General features: G+C 33.9%; 2 protein-coding genes across 2 annotated transcripts; one reads left to right on the top strand and one right to left on the bottom strand.

Moving 5' to 3' along the window:
- Positions 1 to 1,125: 1,125 nt before the first annotated feature.
- LOC120338068 (uncharacterized) lies at positions 1,126 to 5,219 on the bottom strand. Its single transcript, XM_039405999.2, has 4 exons — positions 3,998 to 5,219; positions 3,026 to 3,156; positions 1,982 to 2,143; positions 1,126 to 1,768 (listed from the first exon to the last, which is right to left on the bottom strand). Exons 1-4 carry the CDS (start codon positions 4,167 to 4,169, stop codon positions 1,712 to 1,714), a joined length of 522 nt encoding a protein of 173 aa, XP_039261933.2. The 5' UTR covers positions 4,170 to 5,219; the 3' UTR covers positions 1,126 to 1,711.
- An 11,410-nt stretch (positions 5,220 to 16,629) lies between these two features.
- LOC120337880 (dual adapter for phosphotyrosine and 3-phosphotyrosine and 3-phosphoinositide-like) lies at positions 16,630 to 21,832 on the top strand. The gene is made up of 5 exons (XM_039405782.2): positions 16,630 to 16,884; positions 17,837 to 18,021; positions 19,347 to 19,461; positions 20,168 to 20,312; positions 21,626 to 21,832. The coding sequence occupies exons 1-5, from the start codon at positions 16,690 to 16,692 to the stop codon at positions 21,793 to 21,795; spliced, it is 810 nt and encodes a 269-aa protein (XP_039261716.2). The 5' UTR covers positions 16,630 to 16,689; the 3' UTR covers positions 21,796 to 21,832.
- Positions 21,833 to 22,582: the final 750 nt, after the last annotated feature.

The raw sequence follows: 22,582 nt of genomic DNA, 5'->3' as shown, positions 1-22,582 counted from the left end.
ACTACAAAATGTTAGGCATTATTCTGAATGTTGTAAACGACTAAAAACAATTGTTAATGATTGAATGTCATATGGCCATGGTTCGTGTAGGCATTTAGTGCTTATATTAACGATGTTTTTTGGAAATCAAGCAAGCTGCCGTCATAGTAAACTATACCATATGCTTGTATCGCGAAGAACTGCAGTGAACGAACACTATTCCTTATGTTCTTTTATTGGAAACGAAGTGGGCCTATAGCACGTTTTGTTATTACGTTGTGAAATTTTTTTTATTTTTGTGCTATTATCTTCAACTACTGGACCAATAAAATTTCCAGTGGTTGAAGTTTGTTGACTCTAGAAGGCAATTAAATAAGGTTTTCAGTTTATTTAAAAATGGATGTGGGCTCTATGAGATTCGTTTTCACTTCAAAGTTTTGTGTGATGACGTCATTAAAAATTGGGTGCCGTGGTTCCGTGATCACATCTCGGTGATCGGGTGATCAGACTACCGGTACTGTAATAGATTTGATACCATTTTGTTTTGGCTTTCGTGTTCATATATTTGAGCATTGCTATCTCGTTTCAATGGCCGTAGGTAGTCCTCAAACTGTGTCGGTAAATCTATGATAAAATAGGTTTTCCTACCGTGCAATAGCTAATACCTGGTACCTCCAACTAACTCGCTCTAATATATAGCAACATTTGAGGATATGCGTGATTTTTTTGAAAAATATAGCAGTTAATTTAATATGTCATCTCCTCAGATATAGTCCTTTTTGTCTTCTTTTAGAATATACGATCGTTAAAAATAACCTCAACTAACGGGTGGCAAGTAAAATTCCAAAATTACCCTGCTGTAAAATAAGTATATCTAATTACCAAAAATGTCAGCAGATTATAGCTAGTTGTCTGGAGTTGCTACCTACTACGTATGTTCCCCGAATCTCCGGACGAAATTTTTGCTGCCATAATTAAATGGCGTAATAATGATGAACTTATAAAAGTTCAATTCATATCAATAATTTTCCGACTTCCAGCTTAAAACCGCAGTGATGTCTTTGACATTTGCGTCAATTTGAGAAGTTGCTGGAACGGAACGTTTCGATTTAATGAAAAGATAAACAATTACAATGTGTTTTTATATTAACAAAATCGATTAAATATAATCATAAAGATAAATTGATAAAAATGCGTCATAAATAAAAGACGTGTTGCCGACCAGCGGCTATACTTATGAATCTCGCAGAAATGTGAAAAAATAAATGCTTTATCATTGTCTCAAATGAATTACAAAACACGTTGATCCGCATAATAAACTCAGTAGTCATAATTGGCTATCGTAAGTCACGTATTAAATTCGTATTTATGTAACCAACTGAAATGATTACATAGATATTTCAAGAGAAACCCAAGTAATTGATCGAGTACGTTTGAGTTTTCTTGCTCAAGTACGCTTGGAATTTCTACTTCACATCGGTTTATGTCAAATAGGTTCAACATTCAAAAAGTACTGGTTCAAATTCCTTACATCATTCGGTTGATAATGAAAAAACAATTCACATTTTCAATCAAGCTTTCTGTCAAGAGGAAATAATTTTGAAGTGTTGTGTTAGGTTGATGATTTACGCTTTAACTCTCGTTGACTTTGGGTTCCAGATTTGGAATATCGTAAGCGATCTCGACGTTTTTGTCAAAATATGTCAGTGATTATTATCACTTCCAAGTCTTGTTATCTGCACAATCCCACCGCTCTGAGTTCCGGAATATGTTTGCAATAAATGCACCACTGAAATAGAAACAATAAGATTTTCGAAGAGAAATTTTTTAAGCAAACCACGATTTGAAGCTATCCGAAAAATGAAACACATCTGATTGTTCCTAATTACTGCTTTTCGTTTCGTTTATTAATTACACATTTCGCATCGACAGAAAGTTCATTCTTGTACATGCAGAGCCTTTTTTTTGAGAATATATATGAATTCAAACTCTTACTACTCACCGTGAACTTTTTACATATCGTATAAAATTTGTCACATATCCATAATCTATGAAGTTTTCTCAACATTGTCAAAAAGTTTTCGTCTTCACCATCCTCTAATACTTTCATAAGTGACGTATTAGAAAGGAAATATGTCTTTAAGGATGATCTATATCCATATACCTGTCAATGAATTAAATAATATTTACAAATAAAGAAAGAATGTGGTATAACATTTAGGTATTCATTCACTGAAGGAAATCCATAAAATGGCATAATTTTAGGAAAACACTGTCTCGGAGATCGATTTATCATAGGAATACCTTATTAAGTGTCATGCGCAGATTTAAATATTGACATCAAAATAAAATAATTCGCGTATGACTGCGCAAAAAAAAATATTTGACAAAGTAGATTTGTTACTAAGGAGTTTCCGCTATATACCGATACCACTATTTGTAGAATTAAAATAAAATTCGCCATGTACTATCGATTGGGTTTCTGCGTAACCAAATACATGTTCTTTAATGGTGTCACTCTAATAGATCTCAATACTTATAATGCGAGGGTGCACGAGTGAAACTAACTATTCTAAATGATATAAGGGTCATGCGAAACTGAAGTGAGAAATGCAAAAATGTATTTTTGTAACGTTTCCTGCAGCCTTTCGGAACGTATCTAATATTTTATTTGTGTTGGTGTACGCTAAGACTCTCGAATTACTGCAATAAGCAACTGGGAATATGCAAAAAAAGTCGTTACTCCCAAAGTATGCGAACCAAGATGGCAGACACCGAAACGTAGTATATGTACCAGGTTAGAGTTAGGCCATAATTTTGTTCCAATTTTTTCTATTTTAGTTCTATTACGAGTTCGGGGACTAGCCAAGTGACTCCCGTTGTATTTGTACCTGAAATTATGGCCTAACCCTAACCCGGTACACATAGTACGTCCCGGTGTCCGCCATCTTCGGGAGCACCAAAACGTCTTGTTGATGTGATTAATTTATTTTTGTTAAATGAACATGTGGTTCAAAAATGCAATAAAATTTGTAAAAATACTTACTGCTCTATCTGCACACGCGTCTATATGTAACGTTTTATCGTCGGTCTCGTCCACGTCGACAGTGACAAAAGAAACTCGAATTAGCATTCGTGCAACTATTGGATGCTTTTCTTTACCTTTACTGTGACACCCTACGAAATAAATAGGAATTATTTAACAATGCACATAATTTAAAAGAGTTTAATGTCCCCGTACTTGGAGAAACTTTCATATAAGAACCCCAAATTTAATACTCCGGTCACCTAAAGTCCAATAGTAATAATATAGGCTATATATATATGAATTTTATTAAGCAATGAGTATATCGTACATATTCAATCTTGTTACTTCAGTAACCCCCTAAAGCGTTTTCGAGGGACAGCACAACCAAACAAAAATAAAAGTTTGAATAAAATGTTCAGATGTCGTAACAGCAATACAATGAAAAATCTATAAAATTCAGAAAACGGTTTGATTTTATCACCTAACAAGTTCAATGTATCATTCACATACTTAAAACTTCGTTTAAAAAAAACTGTTAGTATCTATTTATATTAGCTTAATTTGACGTTCGAAATGTTGTGATATAATATGTGTTTTATGCAGATAAACGACCTATTTTGCTAATATACTGAAGCCAATACCGATTGAGAAAATAGTTCGATAGGTGACAAGCATACAGCATGGAATAGTGTTGCACAACTGAAAACCTGGGGCATTTGCAAAAAAAATCGAATCAAAATGTCTTAATTCAACCGTAAATTTCGATATAGCAAAATATCAGTTTCACACTTGTTGCATATGTCCTGAACTAAATTGTAAACTAGGCACTCATGTAATTTCCTCGAAGGTAGAAGTAAATATGAAACATTTGTACCGCGCTACACCTACATCACGTAACACATCGTAAGTAAGTTAATAACAATCCGCGATATCTCCACACTTTAATGTCAGTGCATATACAGTGTCCCAGAGAATAACAAATTTTCTCACCTTCAATACTCAATATCAGAAAACACCAAACTGCAATCGTGATTAACGTTAACTTTCTTCGAAGAAGTTGCCTTGGACAATGCATTGCAAACGAACATCCACTTTCCATGTGTTCAGAAAATTGACTAATAGGATCAGCTATTCGACGTAAGAATTTTAACAATCGGGGCATTATTGTTTCATTAGGAAAGGTTTCTTTTATGTATGTATCATAGATAGATAGTCCCTAAGCTGCTCTTCTCTTCTATGACAAACACTTGGCTGATCATTTGAAAATTATTTATTAAATGGTCTGTAATTAAGTGTTCCCGAAATTGTATTTCTGATCCACCGTCGATATTCAAATTAAATCTAATTTTTGGTTGTTATAACTAAATTACGATATTTTGTGTGAATCACTTTCACGCCATAAAAAACATTGAGTAATTACAATAGTGTTGTGTCGAATTTAAAATCAGGAATTCGCGTGCTCTTAATTATCTCTCATAAAGTTTTCTAAAAATGGCGTGTGAAAGTTTGAACCATTGAACGTTCATCGAAGTCATTGACAATTTTTAATGACCTTACGAGTGTTTCAGTATTTATTTTACTTTTATTCTTCAAAAAAAATATGATATTTCCATTGCATGATTACTCGTGATCGTTTCAAACAATTGTATTGAAAATAACTTTAAAATCGAGAACACTAGAAATAAATTTTTTAATTCAGAAGTCCAAATTACAATGTATTCAGATAAGTTTGAATGTAAATATCAACTTTGGAGTCTGGAAATACTCAGGTGTTATTTTCAATGTCGTTTATAAGATAAATTTAATTAAACAATTAGACGTCCGTGCCCACGAATTTCGATGCGGTCAAAAGTTTAACACTGTCAATGAGCATATACAATCTTAGTATCTTTAGCACGTAAAGTAAACGTTATGTTTGTAAATCAGCATGAATTCAATAATCTCGACTAACTTAAACTATTCGCCCATTAGTTTTACTATTAGTTAAGTTAGCTATACTTTAATTCATCTGTTTTTTCATAAGATTCGCGTGCGTATTGCGAAAGTACGCTGTCATCGTCTTGCATTTTTATTATGTTTTGAATCAGGGCTATGACGAATCTACTCGTAATTATATAACTTAAAACACTCAATGCATTTGTGCACACGGCCTACAGGGCATTTGGAAAGCATGATCATAAATATACTATGTAGGTGCACGTTAAGACACTCTGTGCAATTTTTGTCATATATTCTGTTGTAGGAAACAAGTTTTAACAAACTCCGTAATTTGCCTACTCAGAGACATTTGTAAAACGAAGTTTTTGAACAAAAAAAGATGAAAATTCATTTACAAAATCATTAAATTGCCACCTGTGTGATCAAAATTATAGTTTTATATAAATAAAATCAATTTATTTTATCAATTTATAGAAATAAAATTAAAATCTCCCACATATTATTTTCTTATCATTTCCCCAGTGTTTTGATCCTTTAATTGTGGTGTATTGTATGTCTCGCGAAGACACTAAATAGATCTTTCAGAAATAAATGCTATTCATTTCCGATATATAAAAGATACTTCGGGGTTTCCAAAACCCATGTATATATTATTAGAAAGCCTCGAAAAGAAATTGACCACAATATTGAAGCTAAATTTACACAGACAAAGAGATTTCGTGTTCAACATTTTCGTGGAATTCAAACCTACGATTTCATGGAATATTATATATAAAATGTCAACGGGCACCGGTAATTAGAGCACCTGGATGTTTCTATTATTAGATATAAAATGGCAGTTTTTATTCACATATACTTAACATTGTGCATTGTAGAAAACACTAATAAAAAAATCAGTAAAATCCCCATCATATTTAACATGGCGTATTGGAGAACAACGACAATACAAGAACACGGGAGAGTTACGGTAACAAAAAGAACGATTCAATGATGCATTTATTTCACAGATACCTAGATATTGTCAACTTCTGATTCAAACCTTTTTCTAGTAGTCGCCACGCAAATACAAAATTCCCATCGGCTGCGAATATACACCTTTACCCGAAGCAAACCTGATCAAGATTTTGAATTTAACTAATTTTTTTGAAACAAATATCTTCTTGATGGCGTAGGATAGGTTTGTTCTAATGAGTATTTGCTATAACCTAAAATCGTGCACTGTATAAAATATTTTCACGTTCGCCTGGTGTCAATTTTTAATAATCTGTAACAAACTATAGATTATGAAGAGATTAGATGTTTGTGAAAAGGTTAGTAGGAAGCTATTACGGACAATTAAAATGCGTTGTGGTTTGAATTATTTCCATTTTCAATCACGTTTCAAATAGAATGTTTATGACTCAAAAGCTTCATTTAAAATTTTTGAAAGAAGATAAGAATGACAAAATGTAAAGGACTTATTTAAAAATAGCGATTCCATACAAAAAAGGTAACGAAAATTTCAAAGGTACGAAAAGGATAATTGTTTTCCATTGTCAATTAATAAAGTATCTATTTTACGATCTTAGTAACCCCAAATAAAAGTTATTATTATTGGATAAAATTAAATTTTTTCTACATCATTTCACCGCAAGTTAAACATAGGCTTGTGAAAATTGGCATAATTGCTAATAATTGATGCTCTGCGGTTTACTTCACACATCAAGTAATCTAGAGAAATAATTTTGAGGCATCAGAGCATTGTATTTTTACATGGCAATCAAATCTATGTCGTATGATTTCAATGTTATACGAGATTAAATTCAAAAACATGCTATATAAAATGTTAAAATACCGCAGATAGACACTGCATAACGAAGCAAATGTCAGATATGTGCTATTGTAAGAATGTTGTTTCCCAATTAAATGCTTTTTTAAACTGCCAGAGTTTAGCTGTTAATATATGTCCAACTTTTAATTTAAAACTATGAAAATGAAATGAAATGTCGTTTGTCAAATACAAAGTTAAATTACAAAAAATAGATGGTATGTCATTTTTTTGTGCCAGTCCTAATCGAAAGCGTTGGCATGTTGGCAACCTTCTTAAGGTGATGAATAACAATTTGTCTTTAAACTGTAGAATGTTACCACCCAAAACCTGCGAATTTTTATGCAATGCTTACAAAGCCTGTAATCTTTAAATTCCCTACAGGGGCTTTCTAAGGAGGATATTGTGTGACAATAAAAAGATATTGTGTCCGGGAGCTTGAAATTCAAAATTACATGAGGTTTATATTGTTACTTATCGATTTTAATCGGTAAGTATGTTGATAGGTATTTGTCTGTTTGTCTGTGGTTTGATGGTCAATTTGTAATAGACAATTCCTCAGAAATTCGAGGGTCATGCTAATACAGGCGATGTGAATTTTTTATTTTAATTCTTCGGTTGTGACAAGAATTCAGTTATGGCTATGGCTAAAAAAAATGCTGAAAAACTTCTTACCATTTCGAATGGCCACATCGAGAAATTAATCGGTGCAAATTGTTCTCCCTTAAAAGGTATTCATTATTTCCAGTAATGGATCACAAATTTTAATTGTTAAAGAGAAAACCCAACTGTGTGTACAATACTGGACACACACTTCTACACGGCGTAGTAGCGTTATTTTATTACATATCTTGCACATACTTCAAAAACAAACTAGGCCTAAGCTAGTTTTTTATATTAAATGTGATTATATAGAACCGTGGGCTCTTTTATATTCCCTTTGTACTACAATTTTTAATTTTAGTTGAGTGACTCCATATGCTTTTTTTACCAAACGAATATACTTCACCGATACTGAACTATATAAATTCTGTGAGATTTAAAAAAAAAATCATATACATATTTATACTATTAGTCACAGCGAAAACTAACCAATAGGAGTTCAAATCAGACAAGGGAATGTAATACCATGTCGTAATTTACATCTATTTATTCACATTGGAATATCCCATATAACTTTTTAAGCTATATTTGCTCGCATTCACCCAGAAACATGCAAGTTGGTATCTGTAATTGAGTGTTTGAAAATATAGCAATGCTCCTACAAGAAGTTGCTGACTTAGGCTTGGACTTTAGTAAGCAGCATTCAAATATTGTGGGTAATAAGCAATGTTTTAGTGGTTTACTGCTTCTCCGTTTAGCAGAAATATATCGCGATTAGAAAATATTAGCTCTTTAGAATCTTTCTTATTTTATTAAACTGCGAAATTCTTCGAAAAAAACTTCTTCTATTAAAATTTCCAACGTGTTTTTAGGGTTTCGACATAGAAAACTTCAAAATATTCTGTCTGTGCGAAAGGGCGAGTGAGGGATAACGCATTTTGAAAGGTTAGAATTATTGCAAACATAATTTGTTTTTTGTTACTATTGGGAAAGGCCATGAAAATTTGGTTCAATTGTGATGTATTAATAACGATTGTCTCACAACTTGCTGGAATCCATTATGTCAGAAGCGCAAAGATTTCCAGTCAATAGTTAGGCTTGAGGTGAGGAGTCATTTTAGTTCAGCCCTATATAAATATATTAAATCATGAATTAGAACCTGATAGATTCTGTCATTTCCAATGCTTCAGAAATCGGAGAAAAGGTCTCTAAATATTAAAGATCGTTGGAGATCACTAAGCTCATCATCATCTCAACACCATGCACTATGATCAGGTTGCTCGTTTCATTTATTTGTGTAGAGAGAGTGCTGTTATGGTGCGACGATAGTTGAAATCTTGAGAACGTCTGTAAAACCTACAGTACGCCATGCTTCTCTGCAAGGCGAAACATCGTGGCATCGGCATATCTCCAAACTAGATTCCTACAATCCATGGGATTGCACGTGAACACACTTTTATAGGCCAAAATTGATAGAGGCGATTGTTGACTGTCGATAAATGTAAAACTATCTTTGATATTACGTCCATTTCGCCCGTAAACTACACCGAGGACATACAGACTTTCCTACCCACGGATATTACGAGCTATACATTTACACCCACGGGCATTTTTGATCATGAATACTTGCATCCATATCCATCTACTCCGATAGACATTTTCACAAACTGACATTAGCACGCATGAGCATTGACACACGAAAATGTTTGAAACTACTGTACCCTTAGTGCAAATGCCTATTATTGTGAATGTCTATAGATGTGAACGTAGACTACGTGAGATTGACTCACCAAAAACTAATTAAAAGTAAAGTAGAAAGAAAATATCACAAAAATGCTCTAATTCCATGTGATATTTTTGCACTAACAAGATAATCGGCTCCATAGCGCCATACGTGTTCTAAATATAAAACTACATCTTAGTTCGGAAATTATAAACTGCATATGAGGAAAACAAAGTTTATCACGTTAACCATCACGCTTCTGCTGGATCAAACTAATATACCTTATTGTTCATTTTGCGAAAAATCGTGATATCTTTTACCAAATAAATAAAAACAGTCGTCTCACCTTGTATGTAAATAAAAGTTCTTTGTCAACAACATATCAACTTTTTTCTAGAACAAACGACCTTTATGTCCAATCCAATTCTGATTCGCAAAGATACAAAAATGTGGCGGTCAAATATACATCACGTCTACTGGGAGACCCTCAACGGAAATGTCTCCACCCGGTGTGAATTGAGTGCTATCGTTAACATTTAGCTACTATGTATTCCACACACTGCTCTAGAATACGACCACCTTGGCGTTGATTCACCTCGGTCAGTATTTGCTATATCTAGATTCGCCGCTTGACTGAGAGTGGTCTGGAGTTATGTTAGTCTTGAAAACATCTTACATTTCGCACATTTTTGCAAAATGACATGACTCGAAATCTTGCTTCCACTACTGTATGTATAGACAATACGAAAAACCCAAACTTCATAATGAGCAAGTACTTCAACCGTAGTAGTATATATATATATATTTACGCTTCAACGGTTTAAGTCGGTAATAGATATTCGAAAGGTGATAGCGGGTATCCAGTTCCATTATTGTTTTAAATTAAATTATAGGCCCAAATAAATCACTTCAACACGTTTTGTCGTAGCTATAAATGGCCGTGGGTCTCTTTGTCCATCAGCATTAACGACACCAAAGCAATGTTTATCTTCATATGTACTGATGCGGTGTAGATATTGAAATATTTCATCTCTCATAGCCGTAGAGATGCAAAAAAGATAAACAGAAAAACTGATTGAAGATTAAATCTTCAGGTAATATATCACCTGGGACAAATACCAAATTCCACTGTAACAGTGACGTTTTGTTAGGCTGGATATGACAGACCCTTCCATGCAACAATGGAAGAGATATTGTGATCCTCAACATAATTTGATCTTGCTTTTAGAGTAAGAGTCTGTCATTCCCAAACAACACCCATGCTATGCAAAGTCGATTCACGAACAAATAACTGAAATGAAGGAAATGCGTGGTAATTGGCAGTCTTCGTTTTGGGTTAACAGTGTTTCCAATCTTTTTTGAAGATGACACGCTAAAACCAGAAATAAATTTGAGACACGTTGCAATTTAATTAAAAAGCAGCATTTCAACGTAATGGGGGAGGAGGTAGAGTACTGGCATTTCTCTTTCATATTGATTGTATTGCCTCAGCAAGTGGCCGTTTCGTTCGGCTGGGAGTTTGTCTCTTGCTAGCAGAGCGGTCACCGTGACGACTTTTCGGTTTGTAGTGCCAGGCAAGTAATATGAACGTCTTTCCCTTGCATATATTACAGATGTTCTTTGATGTGCCGAAAACAGGTTTGTCAAAATCGGTTCGAAGGTATCACGATGCGGTTTGTGTCGTATATAGTATTATTGACTGTCTCGTATTACCTGGTATTGTCCCAGATATGAAGAAAAAGATTTCTTGTCCGAGGAAAACATGGTTGTATTTGATGCATAAGTAACTGGCACATTTTGTACGCTTTGCATGTGATGATAAATTGCTCACGTGTGCTCCAATCAGTTTGCGTTGAGTGCATATAGTTTGAGAAGGTGTTGCACGTAGGATGAGTGGCTTTGTTCAATTCCGCTATAGTGCGATGTGTAACATCGTGCAGCTCCTCATAAACTGTCATGAGTTTGTGTGGTGTCTCAACAATGGTGGGAAAATGTTGAATCGATTGCTTCGTTGTCTAGTTCGACCGCGTTCGTGCCTTTTGTAAATCGTGTCCAAGCAAGTACCAGTTTCCGCCAATCTTTGCAGCAATTTGGGCCTTCGACAATGGGACGTAAAGACTACAGTGCTGTTCCAATATGAAATACCATATTATAATATATTTTGGCCGCCATGTTTTGAAAATTTGCTGATCGTCTTCTGATTTTAATTAGCGGCTCGAATTTTATAGAAAAAGCTTTACACTTTTTGGCTTAGTGTTTGAATAGAATTTCCAACATTATCTGATTTAGCAATAACTGTACTCCTTCCTGTGTCCTTCGTCTTGACGTATTTATGCGAGTCTGCTTTTATAACGTTGAAGGCGATCAAAACAAAATTCCGTTCAAGCATTAACAACACGGAAACTGCACTGAAGTCTGCATCGACAAACATTCAGCCACAGATGGACTTGCTGTGCAGCAAATAGCACTCGCCCCCATCACGCTGAATAATTTATGTTTTATTCTAGAGAAGATACACTAAAATTTAAGAATTAACAGTATCAATAAATTATCAAAAATGCATATTTCGAATTGTTTAGTCTTTTAAACGTGAACAGGAGTCGCCGAAAAAATGTTAGTATATTAGAAGGGGGCGCGATCTTGAAAGTTTGGGAATCTTTGAAGATAGCGCTCATCACTCGAGTGAACAAACAAAAAATAAAACAATTTTTGATAGTATCTGAGTCATGACCGTTGATCATATATTTGATGTACTCGTTCTTGCATAATACACCCATACACTAGTACTTTTCATGAGCATGTTTTAATTTAAATTCTGCGACAGATTAACAAAACTTGGTGAAACCAAAAAGAATATTATGATCAGCGTAAGGCAATTGTAATCTTCACCTTTAGTTGAAACTTTATAAGGTGGATTTCAAAGAGACCCTAATTTTTAAGCGTCCCAAGTGTTATTTTCTTTGTGTCCTCAATCTGTCCAAACAAGTGTGGGAAATTAATACAATAATATACAAAAGAACAAAGGAATGACTTGAAAATCGCGCTGAAACAATTCCATACAGTCGCACTTCGGCGTAACGGGTGAACATAGTAACATAAATAAGAATAGACGAAAAAAGCGTGTGTGACTATATTCAGTACAATTATGTTATGATTATTCAGCCAATGCTAAATCTATTTTCAAGTGTGACGTTAATTACATTTTATTTGTCATACGCTTTGCTATTGATTAAATGTTTTGTATTTTGAATTGACCTCTACCATGGCCCTATTGTGAGGAATTAGGAACCTAGCTATTCGGAGTATAGCAATGCATCCTTGTGGTATTACTTGTAGGCTGCACCAAAACGAACAGAATGTACCAAACAAAATATAGCTTCTCCATGTCTCAACTCCAATAACTCATTCGTATGAAACTTTTAGTTTGTTACCAGAGAACCAGAGTCATCATTCAAATGTCAGTATCACCTTAGATTAGCAGAATAAATAAAACTAATCCGACAAACAATTTACAGCGCGAAATGTTCAGTGTGTGGTCTTATTTACTCATTTTACTATTAAAATGTGATACGAGCATGTGTTTAAATTTGTTCCAAGTACTCATCTAAAAAGTATGTTTAAAAATAAATAAACTAATGTAAAGCGTATTGCATTATTACATTTTCAGTCGTCTAATCGAAATATGTTTGACTGCTTACCGTAAAAAGTTAAAATAAAAATTACATTGTCTGATTTTGGTCTGTTCCTTTCATTCCTTTAAAACGATCTTGTTATCAATTCAAAATCTTTCCGACTCTTTCGAACTCTTGCCGGATCCTTTATGCGACTTGAAACTTTGATGGAATCGGCTAAACTCTTATTGTTATATTGTTACAAGGATTGATAGTTACTTATTTCAGTACGTATCCTGATCTAAGTTTTGTAGCTGTTTACTATTCTAGTCCATGACTTTCAAAAGAAATTAGTTTGCTGATGAGTTATTGGTCCAGATCTACTTAGCAGACAGAACACGGTGTTAAGTAAAACTCTATAGTTAACTTAGGTAAAATTAGATAAGATAATCAGATAGTCATAGAGGACAATTCAGAAGGCTGACTGACCGCACCATGGCCCAATAAATGCGAGCGTTCATATGCATTTTATTTCTCATTACCACAATATAAATACATTTTCTTATATGGAACCAACACTTGTCGAAATACAGAATTTTATTTAGTGACTAAACATGATTAAAATGTGCTTCAGCGCAAAAAAATTTCTATGCTAGAAGGTCAGTTTTTAAATACAGCTCGCTAACTTACTGTGAAATCACGAAGTAAATCTAGATCTGACTGAATTTGGATGACATGTTGTAGATAATTGTAGTGCAGTTGGACTCTGCTTTCACTACATGAGGCTACTTTCGTTATTTTCAAATTGCGCACCAACCACTCCCACCGAAACACCAAAATTTAGGTGAATAAGAATAATACTGTAATGTCACACGAAATATCAGAACTTATAAAAACTTATATAAAATATTTATTCATAGATATTAATACTATATAATAAAAGTGGACTGTGTGTTGCTTTATGAACATATTTTTTTTTCAAATCATTGAATCATATTTATCTTGCATATATATCGCTAGTTTGTAATCTAAAAAACACGAATTGCTTTCATGAACTGCAATAAGAATGCTGTTGTTGTATATTTTAATTTAGTTGAATTTAATGAAACTTATTTCGATACTTATAATAATATTAAACTGATTTTTTTTACATGAAGTTTATGCTATTGCTTTTTATCTGTAAATAATCTGTAAATAAAAGTATTAGCGTCCATTGGTATAATGAAAACGCGTAGAAATAAGACGCTAAGATTCTCAATCTGTCATGACACTCGGAAACTGAAATTTGCAACAAAAACAACATAGATTCAGATATGTATTTTCGTCGTGCATGAAATATTGTACAAATAAACAGTAAGAGTAAATCAATTGAAGAGTAATAAAATAACAGATGTACAATAATTCGACTACAATATACGAGGAACCGCGAATAAACTAGTTAAGAAAATAAACGACGTAACTTCCACGAAACTGACTTTAATATTTTTGTCGTGTCGCTATCAAATCAGTTTAAATCGAGTTCTATAGGACAAAAATCCGAAAGTAATAAAATATCTTCGATTATCCCACTTCCCTTGGTAAATGACGACACGGGCGATTAAAGCTAGCTACATCTGACCAAGAAGGTGACCGTACATTTGAACCCATGCGTATATCCACGGGTTCAATCTATATGCGGGTGCTAAAACCCATGGGTTAGGGTTAGTATAGGTTTAACTATCCGTGAAACAAAAAAAATTCCATAGGTGCAATAGTATGCAGGTGCAATTGTCATGGGTTCAAATGTACGTGGGTTCAAATGTAATGGAACCGACCAAGAAATCTATCCTTTATGGGCATTATGGCAAAATTTTATCTGACGTTCTCATGTTCTTCGATTTTCAGTACTGTTGCCTGATGGGTCAATTTGTTTCCAATATACTTTACTGTTGTGACTACAATGTCATATTACCGGTTATATTTACTCACGAATAAATAAGCTTGCTTCGTGTGTAAATGTTCATAAAACAATGCTGTCAGGCTAAAATCAGTTCTAATCCGTTTTCTCAATCAGTATTGAAAAGGTTTTGAAGTAGAAAAGACGGAGGAAATTGGTTATCAACTGGGGAAAAGATAGAAAATGGCTGCTGGCTGCAAGACTGCTGGATTTCCCGAAATTGGTCGCAATAAAACGCAATCAAAAATTCTGAAAAGTAATATTTTTTGCATCTTTGTTCTGTGCGAATTCATAAGACAAGCATTCTCGTTACTGTTTCAGTAGACGCCGTTAATTTTACATTTGCCTGTCTCAACAAGTAACATGAAGTGAACTGCAAGTAGCTTCAAAGCATATAAAATAATTTAATAACTGTATACCTACTTTTGGGCCACCACCTACTTTTGGGTCACCCTGTAAACATAAATTAGTAAGTCTTAGTCTATTTGACTTAAAATTCTGATTCAATATCAAATAAAATGGATGACTTTTACCGAAACTATAGAGCAGGCATACATCATTTAAAAACTATGTTCTACTTGGTCTGCTTCAATGTATGTTTTCATGCGGTTTTATAACGTATTTGCTCACCAACATTGAGTGGTCTCTTGACAAACAATTATCCTGCGTCGTGCTGATTTGGATGTAATCATTAACACATTGCAATTAATCTTTGGAGTATTGGACCAACGACCTGTCCGTGTTGACTTTATTGCATGGACATCAGCCTTATTACGATTACCGAAGCTAAATATACCTAGCAGAGAATTCAGTCATGGTTCTTTATACTTTCGTTTTCATGCTTAATTGCTTGCGCAAACTGCATTATTGAGATTGCTTTAGTTCAGTGTTTGAGAGCAGTGCAAAACTCTTTTTTAATTTCCCGTAATCTGGTGCTTCTATTAAGCTCATTCATCAGGAAATTGCAATTATACACTTAGTTATGGGATTATGTTCACTTGATTGAAATGAATCGATAGTAATGCAAGTTTGTGAATTTTAAAAATGTATTCAGTGTTATGAAATGGCCGGAAACCGATGGCAATGGCCGACACAGATAGCTTAACGTACCTAGTCATTCAAATGCCCTCCACAATAATTCCCACTGCATAATGATATATATATGGAGCTAGTTTGGTTTAACAGAGCTCGCATAAAGGTAGTATATATGTATTATGCAGTGGCAAATGAACAATACAGTATTTTGCCTGAAATGCTATTTATCACTCATGCTGATCATATCCGATCCATTACAGAGCAGAAATCCCACTATTGTTCAACTGGGAAATTCTAAACTGTACTTTATGTTGCATCATTGATAAATGATTCAATAGGTATATACTGCGTCAGAAGCGATAAGGTTTTATATGTTATAATGTAAATGAGAATGAAGATATATAGTGAAACTTCTGAGGCTCAATTATACTCAAAACAAAGATTAAAACATCCGAAAAAGAAATGTATTTAGGTCACAATGTAGTAATAACGATAGGCACAGAATATGATGTTTAATATCCTACCGGACGGAGAAACCTACCATTTTATATAGAAGTTTACATAATTATTATGATGTGTTTATGACTATATGACATGTGGAATGGCCCAGATTTCTGCGAGTCAACATAGAGAAATATTTCCCATTAGGTCTAAGACCGTTCGCTCGCCTCTCGAAAAGTTAGGTAGTTAGTAGTTATTCAACAAGTACGAATAGTTACACTGTATTATGCTTTGGATGAAGCAAAAGTTCTACAATGAGTTGATTAAAATAATCGATGTCAGTTTTTCGAAGGGTAAGAAGATTTGGATATTAGCTTCCAGCGTTTATTCGCTGTACATTTTAGAGTGTTGTGTATTAATATCCGTTGTATCCTCCATACTAACCCAAAACAATTGGATGAAATGCAATAGTTCGCTGATTGGCCCCCACATACATGGATAAACACTCTTAATTTATTTCTAGTTTTTATATGGTATGTATGTATTTACATAGACAGGATAATAGGAATACTCGGATAATGCAACAATATGGCAGGAGCCCCAAGCAATGCGATTATTAGTCAAGTGCCATTCTTCCATGGCAACTTGTCGAGACACCTAACAGAAGTTCTATTGATGGAAAACGGAGAAGAAGGGAGTTTTCTTGTAAGAGATTCAACCGAATTTGGGAAAAAATTTTGCGTCAGTGTACGAGGAAAAGACGAAGTGAAGCACTTTCCACTTGTATGTTCTATGATTTAATTTCTGAATATAGCAAGATCAACTTATGGCATGTTAGACTATCAAACGTAAATTGTACTAAAACAGCGGTTCCCTACCTTTTTTGAGCGACTCAAATTTTTAAAAAAATTAATTTTGTAAAAACTAGCGACCCAAATATATGCTCACACACTAAACCCACTACTAATGATTAATATAAACCGATCATTTTTACATTCATTTCCCAGAAACTACGAAAGTGGTAAAGTTGCGTTTGTTTGCCATCAGCTAGTTTTTAAAAACGTTGCGTGGGTTCACTTATGCAATATAGATGCCGCCAAGTGTATATGCTGCGATACCTCCCACATATACAATTACTGAGCAAATTATAATACCAAATCTAAATTCAACTAAAACATCAAATCAGCAAGTTAAAATAGCAGCTTTTATAAAAAAATTAGGCGACTCAAGAATATATTTAGGCCCCCAGTTTTGGCGACTCATTTTCTGTGCATTGTAAGCAATGGATGATCCCAGTAGCATTCATACCTTGTTAAGTTTGCCTTCTGTATTTTGACACCATTTACAAAATGTCGTCAGATTATCTGAATGTAAATTTGGGGATTTTTTGATACAATTATAAAAATCGAATCCTCGAGGTGTTAATGCACCCTGTACTAAAATAGGCAATCAATATTAAATATATGGTTCCATTACATTTGAACCCACGTACATTTGAACCCATGACAATTGCACCTGCATACTATCGCACTTATGAATTTTTATTTGTTTTACGGATATTTGAACTCATACTCACCCTAAACCATGGGTTTTAGCACCCGCATATAGATTGAACCCGCGGATATACGCATGTGTTCAAATGTACGTGGGTTCAAATGTACGGTCACCTAAATATATATATATACATACACTCCGATAGATGATTTGCAATTTGTAATAATCCTCTGTTTGCTAGGTTTTTGATAATGACGTTTACTACTTTGGGAGATCGGAATTCATTTCACTCGAAAGCCTGATGAGACACTTTGCAAACCAACCGGTCTTGAGATGTCGTTCTGCTAACATGGGACCACATTATATACGTGGACCAGAGATGACTTTAAAATATCCTTATCCAGCAATCATGGAAGAACCTGAAACGTAACTTTATTTTTCAAATCCTGTTTTCTCAAATAACTTTCTTTTTGTTAGTGAGTTCACTGTGATAGCGTTGGGTCACAAACAGGGGCATGCCAACTTATCTGCTGCTCTGGACGAGTTTCTGATAATGATCCCCCTTATACCTAACTTCAAAATAGTTAAGAGCATAGACAGATTATAGATGTCGTTACATGAGAATAAATATAATTAGGGTCAAGTAAGATAGAAACGTTTTTTTTTTAAATAAATCATCAAACTGAACAACAAACTCACATGTATAAGATCGAACTCATTTATTAACAAAAAGAAAGTCACTTATTTCTATGTCGAATCGCTACTTTGCTGTCAACAAATGTCTAAACGACAGTCTCTTTCGAATTTCTTTTCGATGCTAATCGAAGATAAACTTGTCAGGCGCTACTTTGACAACGAAGACCTCGAATATGTTTTTATCTGAATGACTTTGAGAATAATCGTTCGCAACTATCAATTGAGTAGCCGATTGTGAGTAATATGCAATGCACGAAGTTGAAAAAACATCCCAGCCAAGCTCAACCAATGAAACAAAAAAATCTTTTTCTCTTCTCTTCTCTTCTCTTTTTCTCTCAAATTTCTCTTTCCAATTCGGAAAAGCGACGTACCAGTAGACGTTTAAGCAGCCACTCAGACAGATTTTGGGGAATGGTTGTGAACATTACCCCGTTTTCGCATGTTATTTGTTACTTTTTGGTTATTTCTCGGAAATTTCAGTACGAATCAAATAACTCAATGATTGTCTTCCTATATAGTTTAATTGTAGTAATCAAAAATTAGTTTAGAAATAGCCGTGATAGAATAGAATTAGGCTAAACTTTTCTACTGGTACTTTTAATAACAGGGTTGAATATTTTGAATTAAAATGATTGCTTGAAACATATAACATTAAACCAATTTGAGGCACTAACTCGCAAAACCGCCTTTGAAATGACCATCAAAATTGTTACAATTGTAAAATGTAGGAAAAACTTTTCTGGGGAAAAGGGTCAGAGAAACATCCATTGTTGACTCACCATCAACACAGTCACACAAGACTGAACACATAATGTCAGCTTTTAATTAAATAAAAACACATCGAGAAAAACATGTGTAATAACGCCAACTCTACAGCTTGGCTCTGCTGCCCCCTACAACGCGCCGCCCGGGGAGGCTGCCCCTTTCTAGGCAGGCCACTGGTTACACAACTTTCGCTGTCCACGCGAATTCAAGCTCCAAGCATTAGCGGAAATCAAAAATTTGCAATTGTACAAGCATGGCTTCTCATTTTATATCTATTTTATTTTGCACAGGTATGACGAGATTCGGTTCCAGTCAACCGAATTAGTAGAAGAAACTGTTGACACTTTGAATTCGAGAATGAAAGGCATACCTCTTGCCACCAAAGCAGGATATTTGTTTAAGGAAGTAAGATCATATCTTGGCGTATATATACTAGTTATTTATTTTATCAATTCAAACCAAGTTATAGAGAATGTTTTCAATTTTTATTCTCAATTACTAGATATATACCGGTAAGTTTAATTGAACCTCCAGAAGTATGTGCTCCAAGATGGCACACAACATGAACATAGTATCTGTACCCAGTTAGGATTCAGGTTGTGCGTCATCTTGGTGCACATACTATAGAAGCGCCGTTTAATTTGTTTCGTATTTGCTGCAATCATTTGAAATAATATATATACGAGTAACAAAAAGGTTTTGCCAACTCACGAACACTAAAGGAAGTAAGTTCAAATCATAAAATTCCGTGCATTTCTTTCTAACAATATTGTTGTTGTTGTTGTGAAAGCAATTTTTCATCATTTGAGAATATCATATGAATGTATCCCACTGTGTAGTCCGTTCAGTATTTGTTTTGCACAACTGCTTCCTATGAATCTTTTATATGGAAAATGCCACTGATTAGTAAGAAAATTGTTAGTGCAACTTCTTGTACCAAGATATTATTAAATTGAGTTAGATTTAACATGGTATAATCCTAATCCATAGAGTTTTTTGAATAGATACGAGGGTGTGAACTTGCGTAGAATTATTTTTTGAGTAGTTATTTGGGAGTGAGTGCTCAATTTGAATATTAACTTGCCATTTTAGTTTTATTATTTTCATTTAGGGTGGTTTTGTGAAGAATTGGAAATATCGGTGGTTTGTCTGCATTAAAAATAAACTCAGCTATTTTGAAGAAATTAATTCAGAAACACCAATCAATGTAATTGATTTAAAAAAATGTTCGAAGTGCACGGAAATAAAAATAAAAGGTAATCGGCATATTCGTATCAGATTTCTTTGTCAGCTTAGCTACTATAATATTTGCAATGCTCAAAAAGGAACACTGCGTAGTGTAAAGTGTAGTTACAACTTACAGTCATAGTATAGATCTCAATTGGATAGAAAAGAACATCGATAGAGATTTGTTTTTAAAGAGGTACTTGACCGTAAAAGCAAAAGTCACCTAAGGTTCGACCAGGAAGGTTCGACGAACACGAGTATATGACTAGGCTGATCCCTAACTCGTACAATATGTTTCGACTTATATGGACGCGTAAATTATACAGAACGTCAATTATTATTATGCCATAATAACTAATCGACTGTTCAGAGTATCTGTTTGTTTTGAATTCGTACTAATTTTGCTGTGTGTTTGGGTTTTGCGTAATTGTGTACACTATACTTGCGTAATATTTTAGTTTGGTTTGATGACTATGTAATATTTAAAATGCCTGTTCTAATACATGTCCACGTTAATCACTTTATTTCCACTGCTCACGTATATGTATATATCACAGGATTGAAGTTCGACTGGCGGGAATTATCTGTGTGCGTTGTGTGGTATAGTTTTTGTGCGTTGGTGAAAGAACGCTTGATTCGTACGTCACCTTTGTTTTGTCTCCCTTCCGAATCTTTCTCTTGTTGCTCCCTTGTTTATGGCGTTTTTATGGAAAATCGAAATAAATTCACCTATTAAGAATCACAAATGTTTATTTTAGAGATCTCGAACTGTATTAATTCTGTTCAAAACGGTTTGAAACGTTCGCAAGACTTTCCACTTTTTGAAGTTTCGACCAAAAAGTTATTGCAGATCATTGTGGTGTATAAAACGTCTCAGCGTTACAGGCCCGAAAAACTTAGCATCAATAGGGCGTGCCGCATCTATCGCATCTGTTGATATCAATCGACTAACTTGTGCGTAGTTTCTAGAAATCCGGCAATGTCTGACAAATGAAACATAATGGTTAGGCCTATATATATGTGCAGATAAATAAATGCCTTGATAAATTTGCGTTGCATCATTTGAGTGTTTTCACAATATGTGATGATGTGGTTGTCGTAATAGACCTTTGTCACTTTGGGCCCTATTTCAGGCGGAAACACATAGTGGTATACACATTTGAAATTAACCTAATTTCGTCTACAGACTTGTGTGAAGAAAACAACAGCTTGATTTCATCATTGATATTGCAGATATTGAAAAAATCTAAGACTCATATCCTACTTTTTTATGATGAAAATATAATATGTTAACCGTTTAGTAACAATTGCTAGCCAACCTGACCTAGATTATTACATTCAGGCAAGAACCATTGTTTCGCACTAGAGGCAGAAGGCAGAAACTGGAACTTCAGTGCAGAATGTGAAGAAGACATGGAGGAATGGGTGGCGTTACTGAAATGGAAAATTAAATACAATAAATCGCAAGATTTTGCTTATTCGCCACAAAATAAGACAAGTATAAAGAAGTAGAGAGCTGTCTAACATTATTTTAGGTAAAAAAAAAGGACTGTATTATCTATACAGACACTTTTATAAATAAATCAGTATATAATGAGTAATATCAAAACTTGCCTAAACACTACTTTTGGAACATTACAACTATGCAAATGTTATCATATTTAAATCCTATATCCTCTTATCCTATTATATTATTTCACACCTTATTCACATAACCCTTCTTAATTCTTGTGTATTTATCTTGGAAAATGTTATTTAGTGTGATATAAAATCAAAAAATATAGCAGTACTGTTATAGATCAAATGTTCACTATTCATTATTACTAAAGCTGTTGTTCTCATTTAATTATAGTTTAGATCCGTATTTTATAATTACATACTTTTATGTTAAATCATTAGATAATGCTTTGAGTAATGTCAAAACTTCCTTAAACACTTCTTGGAACATTCCAACTATGCAAATGTTATCAAATTAAAGGCTCCTTTTTCATATTCTATTGTATATAATTCACAACACTATTCACATAACCCTTCGTAATTTATGTGTATTTATCTTAGGAAATGTCTTCGTTATTTAGTACGATATGGAATCAAAAATATAACAGTATTATAATTGATCAAATATCCAAAACTATAACAGTATTATAATTGATCAAATATCCAAAACTATTCATTATTACAAAAGTTGGTGTTTCAATTTCAATTATATATATATTTTTAAAACATCGTCTCGTCAGTTAAATGTGAAAAATTACGTAACAATTGCAAGTTTAGCAAACTCTTAGACCTTTTAATTTCG

The sequence above is a fragment of the Styela clava genome, chromosome 10 (genome assembly GCF_964204865.1).
Source record: "Styela clava chromosome 10, kaStyClav1.hap1.2, whole genome shotgun sequence".
Lineage (NCBI taxonomy): Eukaryota > Metazoa > Chordata > Ascidiacea > Stolidobranchia > Styelidae > Styela > Styela clava.
Note: the sequence above shows the minus strand (reverse complement) of the source record. Positions and strands in the feature narration are given on the sequence as shown.